At 36.0% G+C, this 20,447-nt stretch overlaps 1 protein-coding gene across 6 annotated transcripts in view; it reads right to left on the minus strand.

Annotated features, from left to right (window-relative positions):
- ARHGAP12 (Rho GTPase activating protein 12) overlaps positions 1–20,447 on the minus strand; it is a 126,415-nt gene that overhangs the window by 26,480 nt on the left and 79,488 nt on the right. For 2 of the 6 annotated variants that reach the window (XM_030940735.1, XM_030940732.1), the window contains 3 exons: positions 10,841–10,966; positions 7,025–7,099; positions 6,695–6,709 (listed from right to left, as the gene is read on the minus strand). In XM_030940735.1, the coding sequence (XP_030796595.1) occupies positions 6,695–6,709; positions 7,025–7,099; positions 10,841–10,966 (216 nt within the window). The remainder of the gene's footprint in view (positions 1–6,694; positions 6,710–7,024; positions 7,100–10,840; positions 10,967–20,447) is intronic. The other 4 variants (XM_030940733.1, XM_030940736.1, XM_030940737.1 and 1 more) reach the window with 2 other exon arrangements.

The raw sequence follows: 20,447 nt of genomic DNA on the forward strand, positions 1-20,447 counted from the left end.
GTTGAGTCCATGCTTTGTCTGTACATAAGAAAACAGTCAACTTTAATTCAACTAAAGCACTCATGCACACGCACTCTCTCTCACAAGGAAGAAATATTCCCAATTCTATTTAACTGATTACTCTGCTATATTTTCTCAATGTACTTTAATCAGAAAATACACATTTTTCTGCATGAGAGATAAACATAATATTATTTTTCTACCAATGTCTGAAAGTTTTGTCTGGTCTGATTAAAAACTGACATCTGTAGACAAAGCTGACAAACTGTTATGTCAATTTACATTTTTGGTATACTGGGGACTTGGGAAATGGCCCATATGAACTTTTATTGTAATTTTTTCATAAAACATAGCTTAAATCTCCTTAGATATGCAAGTCTGATATTCTTCATAAGAACTATGTTGCTCCTCAACAAAAACATTAATAACATAATTGTAAGTAGGTGTAGTTTTTTTTTTTCTTTTTCTCATAAACCCTCATGTTGAGAGCTGACTTTCAACAGCTCACAGCAAGGGAGCTACGTAAGATGTTAAATAAGAACATTTTTAATTTGCTGCCCGCACCCCTTAAAAGCAGGGAGAAAACAAATCTTCCAATCATATGGGAACTAAGTAACAACATTAATCTGAGTGGATGGGCACTGATTACTTGAGCTAGGGAACACAGGAATTGGAAAGGCAGAGAGGTGGGAATTAAGCCCATTTTTAAAATGCCACAGCTGAATTTGTGTTATTTAAAAAAAAAAAAAAAAAAAAAAAAAAAAGCAGAGGCAGGAAGGAAACACAGGCATCAAATCAGGAAGAAAAATGAATGGAATAGCAGTAGTGACAGACAGCCTAAGCCTAAGGATGAGAAGGAAGAGTCTAGATCAGGGATTCTCACCCAAATCAATGGATGGACCGAAACTGGCACAAAACCACGCACGCATATATGCATCACTCAAAGAAAAGGTCCAGAACTTTCACCAAATGGTCACAGGGATCAAGACCCAAGTACTAATGCTCTAAGTATTAATCACTAACTTGAATGTAAAGAACAAAATTTGCTACACCCAAAACGTACAAATACAAAGAACAATTTCCATACAATGTGAGACGTGCTATGAGAAAGTTATGTCTAACTCAATCTGGGAGAGAAAGAAATCAGACAGCCTCCTGGGGAGCTTGACACTTGAACTAAGGAACAGGAGTCCGCTAGACAGAAACAACAGGAGGTAAAAACAACCAACAGTGAAAGGCACAGGGGCTAAAGACAGCATTTCATATCTGAAGGGCTTTAAATTCCCTCAAAAGTATTGGGTGAAGTGGAGAAGTGGCAAGAAATGAGGTAGCAGAAAGAATGCACTAAGAAAGGGTACCATGACCAGGGACCAACTAGAAAACTATTTTAATCATTACTATAAGAGACGATAAAGACCTGAATGTGGTGGCAGTGAGAGAGAAGAGGGGCCCAATTTGACAGATTCAGGAGACAAAATTGACAGAGACTTTTGTGAGGGCGAGAGCATAGATCTTGGGGAAACTGCCAAGCTTAAGCAACTGGGTAGCTGGTGGTATCTCCACTTCAACGTTACTTTAGGGCTTTTCCTGACCACTTTTAAGTAAACTTCCCATTATTTACGACTGCCTGTTTGTTTGCCTCACTGTACTTACTACAGACTAAATGTTTGTGTCCCCCAAAATTTGTATATTGAAATCTAATTATCAAATGTAATGATACGTGGAGGTGGGGGCCTTTGGGAGATGATCAGGTCATGAAGGCGAAGCCCACATTAATGTAGTTAGTGCCCTTATAAAAGGGAACCCTTGTTATTTCTGCCATGTGTGGACACAGTAAAGAGGAATCATCTATGAACCAGGAAGGTGCCCTCACCAGACAGTGAATTTAACAGTGCCTTGATCTTGGACCACCCCTCAGACACCAGAACTGTGAGAAATAACTTTCTGTTGTTTATAAGCCACTCAGTTTATATTTTTGCTATAGCAGCTCCAATGGACTAAGACACACTTGATGCAAAGTATAATTATGTATTTTTTTTTACTTTTATTACTCATTATCCACTCCTTTAGGCCGTAAGTTGGAACCACATCTGTTATGTTCATCAATAACCACTGCCTAGTACCGTATCTAGTATGTAGTTGGTATTCAATACATATATGATAAAGTAATTTACCAACAAATTAACAGTACTATAACAATTAAGAAATATAAGAGGGTCAGTAACAGAGAAAGCTTTAACTTTTAAATAAGTTTTTGAATTTGACATAAAAATAAATAGGCAGATGAGTAATATAGGTTTGGATACATAGGTAAGAGTTAGGAAAAACATTTAAGGCAGGGCATGGTGGCTCATGCCTGTAATCTCAGCACTTTGGGAGGCCAATGCAGGCGGATCACGAGGTCAGGAGTTCAAGACCAGCCTAAGATGGTGAAACCCCATCTCTACTAAAAATACAAAAATTAGCTGGGCATGGTGGCAGGCGCCTGTAATCCCAGCTACTTGGGAGGCTGAGACACAGAATTGCTTTAACGTGGGAGGCAGAGGTTGCAGTCAGCCAAGATCGCACCACTGCACTCCAGCCTGGGTGACAGAGCAAGACTCCATCTCAAAAAAAAAAAAAAAAGAAAAAGAAAAAAAATTTAAACAGATTTTTATTTCATACTATTTAGTATACTTTCGCTACATAATATGTGTCGAAATCAACCAATGTTTTCGTGTTGCTTACCAAAGAAGCTTCATAAAAAGTATCTTAAGTCCCATAAAATATATACAAACTTATACATGAATATTTGTTGGTCTAAATATTTGATACTCTAAAAGAAACTTTATATTAAAAATAAGCAGGAATGCTTTAATAAGGACTAGCAAATTATGGTTAAATTGAGTAACAATATTATTCTATCCTAACAGGCAAGAACACAGTAAACTTCAAATTCTACTAGGTAATCTCAGAAAAATTATACAGGTTCATAATTACTTTGCAGGCTCCAGAATTTCTAATCGATGTTGTATTCTTTTAGTAAAGTAGGTAGTTCTCAATTTAGGCTAACAAGTGTGATATACCAAAATCAATATACCTGTTCAAAATCCTCATCTTTAGTTAATTGTGTAATAATGAGATTTTTAAAATATAGAATAAGTAAACTTGCACAATTATACCTAGAGCATTGAAAAAACACCAATGTAATGAAACATCCAGAATGGGTAAATCCATACATAGAAACAGAATGCAGGCTAGTGGTTATCAAGGACAGGGGCCTGGGGAGGGTGAAATGGGGAGTGACTTTTAATGGGTATGGGTTTTACTTTGGGGTGATGAAATGTCCTATAACTATCAGAGGTGATAGCTACACACATTGTAAGTATATTAAATGCCACTGAATTGTATCCTTTAAAATGGTTACTGGTTAGTTTTATGTTACATAAATTTTATCTCAATAAAAATAAATTTTTTAAAGAGCCAATGGTTATAAAAATAAACGTTCATGTTTTTTAAAAAGGCTTAGAATAGTAATATTCAATGAAAAAAATAAGCAAACTTGTCCATTAATACTTCAATAATCATTAAATTTTAAAATGTCTTTTTCTCTTAATTGATTAATGCATATTAATACCATAAGTGGAAATACAACATCAAAGCTCGTTTCCAAAATGCATATTCTAAAACTTTACTCAGTATTCAGTAATTGGGAAATTTAAAATGCATATTCCCATAGGTACATTGGGACAAATAAAGAATAGCTTCTTAGAGCAGCCCAAAAAACCTATTTAATCCATATTGTAGTCAAATTGTAGAAGAACATATTATTGGTTTTTAAAAAATGTATATTCTGCCTATTTCAAGTAGATTTAAAGGGACTACAAAAAGTAACAATAACCATTTAAAAATTAGAAAAAAAGAAAAAGTTAACATGTTTAAAATTTATGTTAAGGGATGAAATTTTAAATGTGGTTTGATTAAAAGAGATAGATGAGCAATTTGCAGGGATTTTTAAAGAGACATTAGGGAACTAAAAATGATGATGATATAATTTCCACTTCTAAATCTGTAGCTTCCTTCTTTCTTATCACTAAGCCTTTATACCAATCAGATTTTAACTTGCAAAGAAAGAGGGAAATATCTCCCTGTAGAAACTGGGTAAGAATGAGAAAGAGAGGCAAGACTGCTAGAAGCCATGCAAGTGCAGAGGAGGAACCAGAGGGCAGAGTGAGCGAAGAGACATCCCAGAGGGCAGAAGCCTCAACAGGATGGCACAACAGCATGGACAGAGCATTCAGGAAAAAAGGAATGCTGTCTGGTAATGGAAAAACAGAACCACCTCTGGTAGAATTAACACAGCAGTTTGTTTTTTTCACCTAAAGGTAAAAAAAAGATTGAAACAGAAGAAACATTGGTGAGGCAGTTCCCTGTGATGGCCATCAGAGGGTACTGTGAGTCCGGCATGGTCTAGCTGCTGTCAAACTTCAGAAAATGGATCAATGGGTGGTGAAATAATGTGCAAACAGTCCTTGTAACCGCATGTGGAACATTTAAAAAATTTTGTTTCTAGGATTACTTAGGAATTCTCATTTAACAAAATGAAAACAATACGTAAAAGATCTTTGTGGGAACTGTGTATTACCCACATTTAAAATAGTTTTAAAGGGTTTTCTACTTTTCTAGATGGACAGATTAGAGTACTGTAGTAACAGTGCCTTAGATTCATATGGCAATTCTTGCCAAAACCACCAAAATCATGTTCACTTTTATCGTTATGTAATGTTTATGTACCCAGTACTGTGCAAATAATGCAAAAGATAAGTATCTGTCCTCTATTTAAACTTAGGAGTTTAACACCTGGTAGGGAGACTAGAAGTACATACAATAACTTGCACTTATTAAATGCAATTAGTGACTTGAGAGTTCAGAGATAAGAGAGCATTAATGGTTAGTCTGACAAAGTCTTCTGGAAGGGTCCATCTTGATGGAGGTACAGGATTTAACTATGTATAGAAAAAGCAAGGCCCACTCTAGACAGGGGTACTGCCTAAGCCAACATCAGAAGGAAACGTGTACAACCCCTGATTAGCACCAAAAAGACCAGATTACACTAGGGAATGGAGAAAAAGTTAGAAAAATGAAACAGTGTCTGTGAAAATCTTTACCTCTAAGAAATCTGAAGTGTCCCAATCAATGACAGTGTGTCATAATTTCATAAACTAGAGAAGCCATAATAAAAGTTTGTCTTTTAAAAAAGCTTTAACATTTATTTATTCAACAAGTATTTACTGAGCAGCTATTATATGGCACTATGGGAGGTACTGGGCTAACTGTTTCTGCTCTAATGAAGCTTTACTCTGGTGGGGGAAGACAGACATTAATAGAGAATTGGAGGTTCCTATAAGAAATAAATAATGACAAGTTATTTTATGTAATCAAATAATATATAATCAAATACTATGAGGAGTATTATAGGAAAACTTTACCTAACCTAGAGAATTAGAATAAAATTCTCTGAGGAAGTAAAGTTCAAACTAAGCCCTGATGAATGAATAGAAGCTAACCAGGCAAAGATGTGAGGGAGAATGTTTCAGCATGCAGAGGAAATGACACACGCAAGGACCCTGAGCTGAAAGGCAGGCTCCTTTGAGGAACTGAGAGAAGGGCGGAGTGATAGGACAACAAGCAAGAAGGAAAAAGGAAATATGAGATGAGGTGGTGGAGGCACTCAGGAGCCAGAGCATGCACAGCCTTGTCATGCTCATTAAGAATTTTAGGGCTTCATTCTACAAGAAAACAGGCTGGGCGCGGTAGCTCACATGTGTAATCCCAGCACTTTGGGAGGCCAAGGCAGGCATATCACTTGAGGCCAGGAGTTCGAGACCAGCCTGGGCAACATAGCAAGACCTCTTATCTCCATAAAAATGTTTAAAAATTAGCCAAGAGGGCCAGGCACAGTGGTTCATGCCTATAATCCCAGCACTTTGGGAGGCTGAGGTGGGTGGATCACTTGAGGGCAGGAGTTCGAGACCAGCCTGATCAACATAGTGAAACTCTGTCTCTACTAAAACTACAAAAAATTAGCCAGATGTTGTGGTGCATGCCTGTAATGCCAGCTACTCGGCACGCTGACAGAAGAATCACTTGAACCCAGGAGGTGGAGGCTGCAGTGAGCTGAGATCGTGCCACTGCATTCCAGCCTGGGCAACAGAGCAAGGCTCCGTCTCAAAAAAAAAAAAAAAAAAAAAAAAAATTAGCAGAGTGTGCTGGTGCATGCCTGTGGTCCCGGCTACTAGGGAGGCTGAGATGGGAGAATCACCTGAGCCTGGTGGGGGAGGGGCAGGTGGTTGAGGCTGCAGTGAGCTATGATGGCTCTACTACACTCCAGCCTGGACAACAGAGTATGACCCTGTCTCTATTTAAAAAACAACGACAACAACAAAAAACCCAGAAGCCACTGAAGGGGAATAGCATGATCAGCAACAGATAGAAAAGACTGGGAGTGAATATAAATATAGAAATCAAGTAAAATTTCATCAGAGTTAAGACAGGTATCTTAAGAGAAGTCACACAGAGGTTTTCCAGTTTAGGAGAACTTACAGTTGAGCTATATTATTTCCAATATTCATCTGGCACAGACTTGGCAATATATTTTACAGCACAGAAAATGAAGGTGTCTATGCCCATTAAGAAGGAGAGGATAGGTTCTTACCTTTGGACTGCTGGCCTGAGGAAAAAAGAGTAAAGTATAATTTGATAGTATTGTCTGGGAATTTTTATATTTATTTTTAAAAATAAATATAAGTTCATCACTTAAAAATATGGTATATAATTTAATCGTGTAAGATACCATATTTTAAACAAAAGGGAGACTTTTAAATCAATAAAATCTGACTTAAACTTATTTTGATTGTGATTTTTTAGAAAAACCAATGACATTTAATAGAAGCCCATTTAAACATTACAGTAAGAGTAAATTAACTTGCTAAAATTGATTGAAATAACTGAACTACATTATAAGATATGCTTCTATCATACTAACTGTATCTTGGTGCTTTGGTGAGGAGGGAGAAGACTCATTTTCAGGAAAGCAGGGTTTTGAGGCAGTTGGAGATTCCTACAAGAAATAAGTAATGAAAAAAGTTACTCTATTTTATATAATTATCTTTCTGCCTCTACTCACAGCGGGAGAGCTTAGTAAGAGAGAATAACAAATTTTTTCCTCGTTATTTTTGTTCTATATTCAGCTCCAAGCTAATAAGGTAATGATTTTAAAACTACAAACGCTATTAAAAGTTTATAAAATATGGCGTTTTTTTATAGCAATTACAGTTTAATTTAAATAACGCATATGGAATTACTCAAATGATACGTGCTGCCTTAAAATCATGATGTTATATCAGTCTGAATCAACCATATTTAAAATAAGTAAAACCTAAACACTTCCAGATAAATACGTTATAATCATGATACTAACTGCTCTTGGTATGGTAAGTATAAATACCCAGGATTAGGCAAGGTCACAGAAATAACTTGGCAAATGCCAGAATGGGAATTTGTTTTTAGTCAAAAGCTATATAAGAAATTAAATTGCTATTAGTATTTAAGGTAATTTATAGAAAACTTTTAAAAAATTAGAAACAAGATATTTTAAATTCAAGAAAGAAGCCTAAGATTTAAATATTAATAACTCCCCAGAAAAAAAGAAGCTTTAATGTCTAAGCCTACAACAGTATCGTAAGAGCAAACCAATAACATGTTTTTTTTTAAGCAGTCTGCTTTGTCAATATTAAAATACAGAATATGATTTCTATTACAGATGTTGATAGGACTATTCATAGAGGGTAGGACTGAAAAACTTTTCTTGGTAGCAACAGCCCACCTCCACTTAAATTTTCTCCATTTCCTTAGATGTTTTGAATAATTTCAGAAAAAGAGAATGTTTTAAATTATACACCATTACCTATTATTAAATTTTTTCTACCAAACCAAAAAGTTCCTTTGAACATTCATCTCCACGTATGTAGCATTCTAGTTTTCTATGTTTATGAAGCTGGAGAAGGTGCTGTCAACGAACCTGGGAATTTGTTTTAAGTAACACTTGCAAAAGCCATTAACTCAACATTTATTCATTTGGAAAAATGTCTTCAGGTTTACATCCTACACAGTTTGTGAATATAGAAACTAATAGCAGGAAAAGTTTACATGGAAGCCCTTGAAGGGATAAGCTTATAAATCAAACAAACAAGGCACTATTAATGGAGAAAATATTAAAATCACATCAAATAAAAAACTTCAAAAAAATTTAACTTAAGGTCCAAATCTCAACTTATTTTTTTCTGACAACTTCTGATCAATTTTTGATTCTAAGACTGTCTGATAGTAAAACAGTATGAGAAAGAGGGAAGATCTGATGATCCATAAAGTAGAAAATAAGTAACTGAATAAAATGATAATTATATTTTTCATAGCACATTCAGTCCCACAGAAATAAAAACCACAAATACAGTAATAATGTATGTGCAACAATTATAACTATTATAAACAAGAAGTAATTTTACATGTATACATTTATCTATATTTAGATATATCCATATAAATATACATCATATACATCTATGAAGAGTTATAGTAAAAACAGAAAAAAAAGGCAGCAACAGATGCATTCACACATACACATACATACACCCACCCCTCCAGGGTTATCGGTAAACTGAATTAGGACGTCATCACAACAACATTTGCTATATAGTAATAGACGGTTCTTGACTTATGATTGTTCAACTTTAAGCTGATGGGAAAGTGATAGGCATTCACTAGAAAACATACTTGAAATTTTGATCTTTTCCTGGGCTAACAATATTCAATATGACACTCTCTCATGATGCTGCACAGAGGCATGTAGCCCCAGCTTCCAGTCAGCCACCTGATTACCAGGGTAAACAGATTACAAAGGTAAATAATTGATACTCTACAGTGTACCGTGTTACTGAATGATTTTGCCCAACTATAGGTTAATGTAAATGTTCAGAGCACATTTAAGGTAGGCTAGGCTAAGCCACAATGTACAGTGGGTTAGGTGTATTACACGCATTTTCACCTTGTGGTATTTTCAATTCATGGTATTTTCAACTTATGTGGGTTTACTGGGATATAACCTCATCCTAAGTTGCAGAGCATCTGTATTAGGTTGCTGTGATTACAATTCAGGTTATACACACTTCATCCCTTATCACATATTAGCTAGCTTGTTCTGGTAGTCAGTCCCTTTTTCAAAACCTCAAAAACTGCCCTATGTTAACAGACTTATGCATCTGTTTGCAAAGGGTAAGGTAGGGGGTAAAAAAGACAATTCTACCAAAAATAAGTAAATCTCTAATCGCAAAAAAATCATATTCTCGCAACTCTAGGACAAGGAGATGAAAGAGGAAATGTACTAAGAACTGCACGCAAGTTATTTAAAGCAACAGATTGAAAAATAATTTTAAAAAATGAATTGAGAGATTAAAAAGGAGTAAGATTGTTTGATATTTTATGATGTTGAAAACAAAAGAAAAAGGAGTAAGAAATTTTAAATAAATTATCAAAATAATCATCCTATTTGTTCCAGTATGAAGAGGCGGTAGAGTTGGTTCAACAATGATTTCCCTTAGAACAGTATATATGGTATTTGGGAGATTCCTATTTATCCTGAATAGTAATCTGGTTCTTGGTTGAGTGAATTTTTCCTATTAGAAATCCCTAGGTATTTTACTTACCTAGATTAATCTCAACACTAATATATTTTCAAGCATATCTTCAATAGCACAGACTCAGAATGTTATTCCTTTAATGTGGTCTCTACATTCGACACAAGATCCTTACAAAATAGAAGCTAGAAACAGGTGTGCCACTTTCACTGTTTTCTATTAGTCCATCTTACACACACGAAGAAAACTGTTTCTAACACTCCACCTTTAAATTCAACAAAGACCAATTTTATAGTAACTTGTAGTACCAAAATATTATACTTGTTTTGACTGATCAATTGAGATTATTGATAAAGGAATTTAGGACTTAAAGTATCCAAACATAATGAAATATGCTATAGGGATAGTTTATTCTGTTTTCACAAACACACCTAAAAATTACAGAAAAACTGTAAACCATGCTACAAGAAGCCTGATGATTTAAAAAATCTTTACATTTCAACATTAGTATGCCTAATATTCTGCAAATTCATACTAAGTTCCCAACTTATCCCCAAAATGAAGCCACACTGTAAATAAGTAACTTGTAAAGAAGTGTTTAAAACATCCATTCTAATGTTTGCATTAAAATTCACCCTTTTTTGAAACAGAGAACATTACTTCTCAGATTGATAAAAGATGTGCTTTCTACAGAGAGCATTTAGAGAAACAAAAGGAATATAATTCCAGTATTACCTGGGATGAGGAAAATTAATTAAATGTCTTCCCTATGAAACTTCCTAGAGACTGAAGATAAAGGATAACAGAAATGTGACTTTAAAATAAGCAAGAAAAATCTGTCACCTACTAGGATCAAATGTATCAAGGTACACAGATCAGTAAGCCACAGATAAGTCAGTCCATTGTGCAAAAACCAAAATCCTCAAAACCAAAACCTACTTCATGACAAACTGATGCTAAATACATAAAAATGTAGTCAATTTGATAAAAGAAAAAATAATGTAGTAACGTTTCAACATACATGCAGATCAAAAGCTTAAATTAGTTCAAAAGAAATCAAATGTTTTAGCAAAGAATATTTACTAAATACATGAAATATTAGTACAAACAGTTACAATTCACTATACAACACAATGCAAAGAACTTGCCAAAAATCTCAACAGTCCTACCTTGTCGTTAGTGTCCAATAAAATGGTGCTGTGTCTCCACTTTGTTAATACTATTGGTTCTTGCAGCCGCCTATCCAGGCTCCTACTTTTAATTATTTCTCTTTGCTGCTGGGATGAAGCATTATACTAAAACAAAACAAAGCAAAAAACACAAAAAACACTTCATTAACAATAGAAACGAAAGTGGAATCTAAACATCCTGGCTCCAAATGACAAAGACTGTTACGCAAAGTTCATCGTATGACATCTCCATACATTTTCTAGACTCAGTTTTCTCATCTTTAACCAGAACTGTGGCACAATTGAGAAGATCACAGACTCTGGTGTTACACAGACCAAGGTGTTATCTTTGGCAAAATATTTAATCTCTGTCAGTCTAAGTTTTGTCAACTGTGAAGTAGATAAAACAGAAATATCATCTCATTCACAGAGTTGCTCTAAGGATCAAAGTATTAAAGAATAACATATTAAAAGAGTAGTACATTATCAATAAATATTAACTATCATAATTTATAAAATAAAATCAGACAAATTAATTTTTCTACTTCTACTAAGCATTATTTTAAAAACCTAAACCAAAAATTAAATTCAAAATGAACTAGTAAGTTCTTTACATATTCTGGATTCTAAACCTTTCTAAGCTATGTGAGTTGAAGATATCTTTTCCTAGTCTGTAGCCCAGCTTCTCCCTTATGTTTATGACATCTTCTACATAGAGAAGGTGTTTTGTTTAATTTTAATGTAGTCACATCTGTCAATCTTTCCTTTTATAGTAGCCTTCTGAGTCTTGTTCAAGAAATCTTGCCTACTCTGTAGATAAAGATATTCTTTGATATATCCTTCCATAGTGTTTAAAGTTTTACTTGCTATATTTATATCTTTAATCTAACTGAAATTAATCATTTTGCATGAAGTGAGGTCAAGATCTACATTTATTTTCATTTTTATCATGTGAAAACCAATAATCTTAGTAACATTCTTACTTAGTCCATGCTTACCCCACTGATTTATTTTCTTTTTAGTTGTTGTTGCAGCATCTCAGATGACACAAACCAATGTTTGTCTGTTTGTTTGTTTGTTGAGAAAGGGTTCCTCTCTGTCACCCAGGCTGGAGTGCAGCGGCATGATCAGAGCTCACTGCAACCTTGAACTCCTGGGCTCAAGAGATGTTCCTGTCCCAGACATTTGAGTAGCTGGGACTACAAGCACATGCAGCACACTTGGCTTTTTTGTTGTTGTAGAGCCAAAGTCTCCCTAACCCCACTGATTCGTAATGCCACGTCTGAGCTTTATACATGTGCCCTTACTATCCCAACTTAATTACCATAGCAGGAACTCTCTCTCTCCTGTCCCCTAACCACCAACTACTCCATATTCAGGAATATGTTGACTCTTCACGGACATTTGTTTGCAAATACAAATCTTAGGTTCCATTCCCAAAAAAAGTGAGGGAAGGGATATTAAATGGAAACGCACTGGACTTGTAGATTAATTTGGACATTGTTATAAAACTCAGCCTCCCAATCCAAGATCATGATGGCATGCTACACCATTTATTTGGGTCTTCCTTTATTCTGCTCTGAAATTTTCTTTATTAAAATCTTACAGACCTTTAATAAACATGTTCTTAGTTACAACTCTTGTTGCTACTGCTGCTAATGTAAATAGTATCTTCATTGCTATCACATTTTCAAACTCACTTTTTACTAGACAAATGGGTAGTTTTCATGTTAATTTTATATCCAGCAACTTTGCTGAACTCTCATCAGTTTTAAGTTTGTAGGTTCTCTTGGGACTTTCTAATAATAATAATAATAATAATAACCTATTGCATCTCTTCCTTCTTAATTCCATTATTTCTTCCCATTTCTTAATTGTTGACTAGAAGCTGTGATAGAAATGTTCTAGTCTAGTCCCTAACTAATGGGAAAGCTTCTGTAATCTCGCCATGAAGTATGAGATTTACTGCAGATTATTTAATAGATAACCCTAAGCATAATGTATCATTATAAGAAAGTGATTTTCATCTGGGCTCAGTGGCTCACGCCTGTAATCCCAACACTTTGGGAGACTGAGATGGGTGGATCACCTGAGGTCAGGAATTTGAGATCAGCCTGGCCAATATGGTAAAAGCCTGTCTCTACTAAAAATACAAAAACTAGCCAGGTTTGGTGGCGCAAGCCTGTAGGCCTAGCTACTTAAGAGGCTGAGGCACAAGAATAGCTTGTACCTTGGAAGGCGGAAGCTGCCGCGAGCCGAGATTTTGCCACTGCACGCCAGCTTGGGCGACAGAGTGACAGTCTGTCTCAAAAAAATAAAGAACAGTGATTTCCTTACAGAAGCATATTCTTGGATCATAGTGGTTTTACATCCATTTTGCAAATCTTTTAACAGGTATGTTTAGAGCATTTACATTTAATGTGATTATTTATAATGTTAGGATGTAAGTCTGGCATTTTATCATTAATTTTCTGTCTGTTTCTCCTTTCCTACCTTCCTGTGGGCTACTTAAGGAATTTTTACTATTATATTTTAATATATCTACAGTTCCTTGAGCCTCTCGCTATACTTTTTTAGTGCTTGCTCTAGGGACTACAATATACTTAATTTATCAGTCTACTAGTGTCAACATTTTACTACTTCAAGTGGAATACAGAAACTCTACTAAAAATGACATCCCTTTACTCACTCTTTATGAAACAGTTGTCTCAAGTATCACTACTGCATATCAGGACTACTTCAGAAATGTTACAATTTTTGTTTCAAATGTCAAAGAAAATTTTAAACACCCAGGACAAAAGTCCCCTCAGATATTCACCCTTTCTGTTGTTCCTTATTCATTCCCAATATTGCGAGTCTTTTTTTTTTTTTTTTTTTTTTTGAGGCGGAGTCTTGCTCTGTCACCCAGGCTGCAGTGCAGTGGCCGGACCTCAGCTCACTGCAAGCTCCGCCTCCCGGGTTTACGCCATTCTTCTGCCTCAGCCTCCTGAGTGGCTGGGACTACAGGCGCCTGCCACCTCGCCCGGCTAGTTTTTTGTATTTTTTTAGTAGAGACGGGGTTTCACCGTGTTAGCCAGGATGGTCTCGATCTCCTGACCTCGTGACCCACCCGTCTCGGCCTCCCAAAGTGCTGGGATTATAGGCTTCAGCCACCGCGCCTGGCCAATCGATATTGCAAGTTTTCTAATCACTTCCCTTCTGTTTGAAAGACGTCCTACAGCAACTCTTTGAAAGCAAGACTGCTGGGGATAAATCTTAGTTTAGTTTCATTCTGAAAATGTCCTTATATTACTTTCATTCCTGAAGGATATATTTTTGCTGGGTGTAGAAGGGTTCACAGTTCTTTTCTTCTAGTATTTGAAAAATGTTATGCCACTTCTTTCTGGCTTCCATGGCTTCGGACAAGTCACTTCATTCAAATTATTATCCTAAAGGTAATGTGTTGTTTCACTGAAGGGCTTTCAAGACTTTGTGGGGCGAGGGTGAGGGTCTTTAGTTTTCAGAAATTTTGAATACAATGAGCCTGGATATGGATTTCTTTGGGGTTACATTATCTAGTGTTTATTCAGTTTCTTGAATCTGTTGGTTTGGGGGCATTTTCAAACACTACTTCTTCAAAGTATTTTTCTGCCTCACATTCTTTCCCTTCTCCTTCTGGAACTTCAATGAAAAGGAAGGGTATCTCTTTTGTATTTTCCTACAGGTCTCTGAGGCACTGTTCATTTTGTTTTAGAAATCTATTTGTCTCTCTGTTGTTCAGACTAAATAATTTTTTTTTTTTTTTTTTTTTTTTTGAGACGGAGTCTCGTTCTGTCACCCAGGCTGGAGTGCAGTAGCTGGATCTCAGCTCACTGTAAGCTCTGCCTCCCGGTTTCACGCCATTCTCCTGCCTCAGACGCCCGAGCAGCTGGGACTACAGGCGCCCGCCACCTCGCCCGGCTAGTTTTTTGTATTTTTTAGTAGAGACGGGGTTTCACCGGGTTAGCCAGGATGGTCTCGATCTCCTGACCTCGTGATCCGCCCGCCTCGGCCTCCCAAAGTGCTGGGATTACAGGCTTGAGCCACCACGCCTGGCCAAAATTCCTACTAACCTATCTTCAAGATCATGACCTCTTCTTTTACCTCCATTCCGTTATTGAGCCATCCAGTATTTGATTTTTGGCTCTAGGATTTACCTTTGTTGTTTCTGTATATCTTCCATTTCTTTGCTGAGACTTCCAACCTCTTCACTCATCTCAAGTGTGTTTGTAATTGCTTCCTGTAGCACTTTTATGACAGCTGACTTAAAATCCTATGGGATAATTCATTCCTGTCATCCTGGTGTGTCACCAACCTACTGTCTTTTCTCATTCAAGTTCAGATTTTCCTGGTTCTTGGTATGACAAGTAATTCTAGGTTATATTTGGATGTTTTGAGTACTATAAGACTTTGGCTTCCATTTAAACATATTTTAACAGGTGGTGAACCCCATTTACATCCAGAATGCACATCTCGGCCTGCTTTTATGGCCCATAGTTCAAACGTCAATTTCATTTTAAAAATCTTTTCATTGCTGTTCTGATCTGCCCTGTTTGTGCACTACCTAGAGGCCAGTCTGAAACCTGGGCAGTACTCCACACCACGTTTCAGTTCTCAAAGATTTTGCTATGCTAATTCTGGTTGCTTTCATGTGTAGGCCACTGGGAGTAGTGTCTAGGACCTTACACACAGTTTAGAAATCCCTTTCTCTGGCTCCTTCCTCTCCACAATCCTCTTCCCACACACTGCTTGGGATAGGACGGGGTTGTTGCCTTGTTGCTGTTGTTCATTTAGTGCATAGGGAGGATGAATCACAGGGTTCTTTGCATGCACTGTGGGTCTAGTCAACAGGGCTCCACCCCAGTCTCCACAGTACCCAGGCAGGGAGCGGCAGAGTGCTGTTTCAATAGTGCCGGTTAGGGATGACCAACTGGGCTTCATAACACGTTATGCACAGTACATCATGCAGAAGGATATGCTTTTGTGGTGTTCACCTGGAACACAGTATGGTATAATAAACAGAGACAGTGTGCTTTACTTGGCTTAAAATGTTGATCATGTATTACCACAGATTTTAGGGTTGGCTAAAAACTGTCTGATCTAGAGGGGCTCATCTGGACTAGTCTGTCCCTCATCCCCCTCCTGGAACTGGGAGGCTAGCCTGGGCACATTCTTCTTGTGGCAATGGCAGAGGTCCAAGAGCAAGCCCTGACTACAAGCCCATTTCGATACTCTCCTTGTGTCATATTTGTCACATCCCAGAACAGCTGAACTCAGTTAGTGACAGGACAATTTGGGAGGCCACCACAAAGAACTAATACTAGAGTCATAATGGATCCAACGATGCCATCTACTGCACTGTGATGGCTTTTAAGATTGTCTCCTTATTGTGAAGTTCTGCAGATCCAGCAAAATTTGTTGACATGTTGATTTATTTGTATTTATCCTTGACAGTATTCAAAGCATATTTTCTAGTTAAAGATTCGTGTCTTCTTTCAATTTTAGAAAATTCCTAGAAATTATATTTTCAAATATTGTTTCTACACCATTCTTCCATTCTCTTCTTTTGGAATTCCTAATATATGAATATAGAAAACTTTCAACTCATCCTCTGTTTTTCTTAACTATGCTTTCATATTTGTTAGATTTCTGTCCCTGTCTAAAGTTTATACTACTGACTGCATTTTTTATGTGAGTAACTATGTTTTTTTCATCTTGAAGATTTCTATTTTATTCTTTATCATATTTACCTATTCGTGTATGTTTTTATTTTTCCTAATTTCTTGTTCTTTTTAAATGAAAGCCTTCATTTAATTCTGATCATCCACAACATAATTTTAAGCCTTTATTAAATTATTCAGAACATACTTTCAGCTGGGCATGGTGGCTCACGCCTGTAATCCCAGCACTCTGGGAGGCCAAGGTGGGCGGATCACAAGGTCAGGAGTTCGAGACCAGCCTGACCAACATGGTGAAACTCCATCTCTACTAAAAATACAAAAATTAGCCAGGTGTAGTGGCGCATGCCTGCAATCCCAGCTATGCAGGAGAATCACTTGAACGGGGGAGGCGGTGATTGCAGTGAGCCAAGATCGCGTCACTGCACTCCAGCCTGGGCGACAGAGCGGGACTCCGTCTTAAAAAAAAAAAAAAAAAAAGAGCATTACTTTCATCTGGAGTGAGTATCATGTTCTGATTCTTGATTTTTCTTATGTCTATAATAATAGCATTGGATTTCTTCATGTATTTTATTTGAAATATTGAACAGCAGACTTCATTTTGAGTGGGGAATGTTTTGTTTTCTCTCTCTTCATTTACTCTCCTTTATTTCTTTCTCTCAATCCTCCTTCCTAATAGTTTTGTGGTTCCCTTCCCCTACACCTAACCCAGAGTGTGTGTGTGTGTGTGTGTGTGTGTGTGTGTATGTATATATATATATATATATTCTTTTTTACTCAGCTGTCATATGAACATGTTTCTTCTTTCCAAACTTACAACAAAAATTTTTAGGGTAAAGACCATATCCTATGTATCTGCATTCATCAAAACATATTACATAATACTGAACACCAAAGACGTGTTCAAAAAATAGTAAATTAAATTTTAGTATTTGCATGGTTACAAGCTTAACAGATTTATCTTAGACTTACTAGTAAGTGCTAAGTCACTTAGAATGCAGAATGTAACCTGGAGTTGTCTTTATCATGTAGTAACAATCTATGAAATAGTGACTCTACAACATTTTTCCTTATTTCCACTGTATTTAATTCAAACCTCTTCATATCCAATTTAATTGACAGTTAAAGAAACTGTGAAGACCTTCTGACACTTTATGCTAAGCAGCAAATGGCAGCAGAAAATGAAATAATATCACAAAACTGAAGATTCAACACTGGTCACAATCAGCACACATTTCCATTGCTGTAAAATACCCTTTGAGGTCTTGATATTATTCAGTCTCTTGCCTCTCTTCTTTTTTTCATTAAAGGCATCTCTGAAAGTAAACAGGTTTCCCAATACAGCCTATAGTTCTTCTGACCAAGGAAATTATGTAATTGAGTTATAAAGAAACCCAATAGAAATATTTAGCTACCAGTTAAGGCTCCAAATTGTTCCTGATATTAGGCTATCCTGGGAATCTCTCCCTTCAAAGGACCCTGACCTGGGACAAATCACTCAAAAGCAGCCTTGTGACTGATGTCATTACTCTAGGGAATCAGAAACCACTGTGAAGAAAGACACAGCAGACGAGTCCTCCAAGAACTCAACTGGTATTTGAGGTACTGGTAAGAGGTACAATTCAAATCTGTCAAGTAGAACAAAAAAATTAATCTGTTTATTTAATTATTATATTAATAAAAGATTGGTCTTCTATAACCTAAATCGTTTTCAGTGAACTAAACTTTGAGCAGATTTTTCTTCTGGTTCCTTCAAGTGGAAATCAGAGCTCGTATTTTATAAGCATAACACTTATTAGAACAGCCTAACAGAACCAATCCCTGTTATATACAGTTTTCAATACTGAATAAATTACATCCCTCAAAACAATATTTTTACCCCAACATATAAGTTATTACATATTTTGGCCATCATGATCCATAAAATTCTTCTTTCCAAATTAATCACTATATATGCTTTTTTATAAATGGTAACGATTTTGAAAAGTAGTATCTGAGGTATTCTACTACTTTTTCCCAGCACATTAATAAAATAAATTGTTTATCTTATTATGTTTATCTCCTTTCCCCTAAAAGTTCGTAACAGTCTTACTAAGCTTGAGGTATCATTTTCCCACTTAAAAGTTTTATTGGAAGACAATGAAATATTTGGAAAATAAAATGGTGGGTTATTTAACTTTTTATAAAATTTAACTTTAAAAAACTGTTGCTAGAGTATCACAACTGCTAAGCTACGGTTCTTAAAAATATTACAGAGTTCTGACTGCCTGGCACAACTTCAAAGTTTCAAGGGTAAATAAGGTTTTATCTTCAGAATCACATTCTAAAAATACAAATTAATAATAATGAAAATGAAAAAAATCCACAAATGTTTTATTGAATTACGTTTCATAATTTTAAAGAGTAATGAGATAAAACATTCAACCATGAAGTACACGATTTGTGGCACTTTTCCATAGACTTTTTATTTCGATCTTTTTCATTCATGGTATTTTATGATCGATGAAGTGAAACCACAATGTGGTAATATTAATATCTTCATAACTTTTTATACAGAAGCTCTAATAATTAAAATATAAAAATTATTTTCACTAATACTAATATGTTAAGCTGAAAATAGTATTTTTAAAAACAATCCTGTTGTACAAATGTAAATTTTAATATGACTCCTAATTTAGAAAGTATAATTAATTTAAACAATAAAGTCATTTAAAATATGGAATAGTTTTTCCTGCTGAGCTGAGCAAAGAGAAAGTAAGTACCTATGTAAAACATGTGATAAAGGATCAAAAAATGCTTATCTGAAGATGTGACAAGTTTTTTAAACTACAAGAAAATTCTGAGGCTATGCTTCATCAACAAATTAATCAAAGGCACCAGTATTTCCTTTATCTATCTCCCCATCCCCCACACCCATGAACTTTTCCATTATAGCCACCTACACATTGTTCCATGAGATTACAAAATTGTAAAAGCCGTCAATTACAACGGAGCTCTCTTCTGCTACTTGGTCAACTCAGACTCACAAAGGTATTCTTAAAAATCAATTACAGGATATGTATTTCATTTTCATCCTATCCATATCAAGTCTTAGAATTTCATAAAATAATTAAAGGCCAGGTAGCATTCACATATAGAAGAAAGCACTATTAACACTAGTTTACTAGATTAGTGTTTCCCAACTTGTCAATTTAGTAACATCTAGTGATTTTTTCTATATCCATGTTTCATTTATACTATTAATATTCTTCTTTAAATTGACTTAATTTGGGGAAAAGACAAATTTTAAAAACTAAAGTATATGTAACAATTGACACCACATATTTGTCTGCTAATTAACAGCTGTTTTCTAGAACATTAAAATAATGCACCAATTAAAATTCAAATGTTTGTTCATATATCACTTAAAATTATCTCAAGCACCAATAGTGATGTACATATGACCACTCTGAAACCTACCACCTTAGATAAACTCAGCCCTGGTACACTTGTCCAGAAATGAGATGTCCAGCTAAATCATAAGGACATCTTTTTTTTTTTTTTTTTTTTTTTTTTTTTTTGAGACGAAGTCTTGCTCTGTCACTCAGGCTGGAGTGCAGTGGCCAGATCTCAGCTCACTGCAAGCTCCGCCTCCTGGGTTCCCGCCGTTCTCCTGCCTCAGCCTCCCAAGTAACTGGGACTACAGGCGCCTGCCACCTCGCCCGGCTAGTTTTTTGTATTTTTTTTTTAGCAGAGACGGGATTTCACCGTGTTAGCCAGGATGGTCTCGATCTCCTGACCTTGTGATCCGCCCATCTCGGCCTCCCAAAGTGCTGGGATTACAGGCTTGAGCCACCGCGCCCGGCCCATAAAGACATCTTATCACATGTTGCCTATATCTCAGCCAATGAGTGGCTCAATCATACACACAT

The sequence above is a fragment of the Rhinopithecus roxellana genome, chromosome 11, assembly GCF_007565055.1.
Source record: "Rhinopithecus roxellana isolate Shanxi Qingling chromosome 11, ASM756505v1, whole genome shotgun sequence".
Taxonomy (NCBI): Eukaryota; Metazoa; Chordata; class Mammalia; order Primates; family Cercopithecidae; genus Rhinopithecus; species Rhinopithecus roxellana.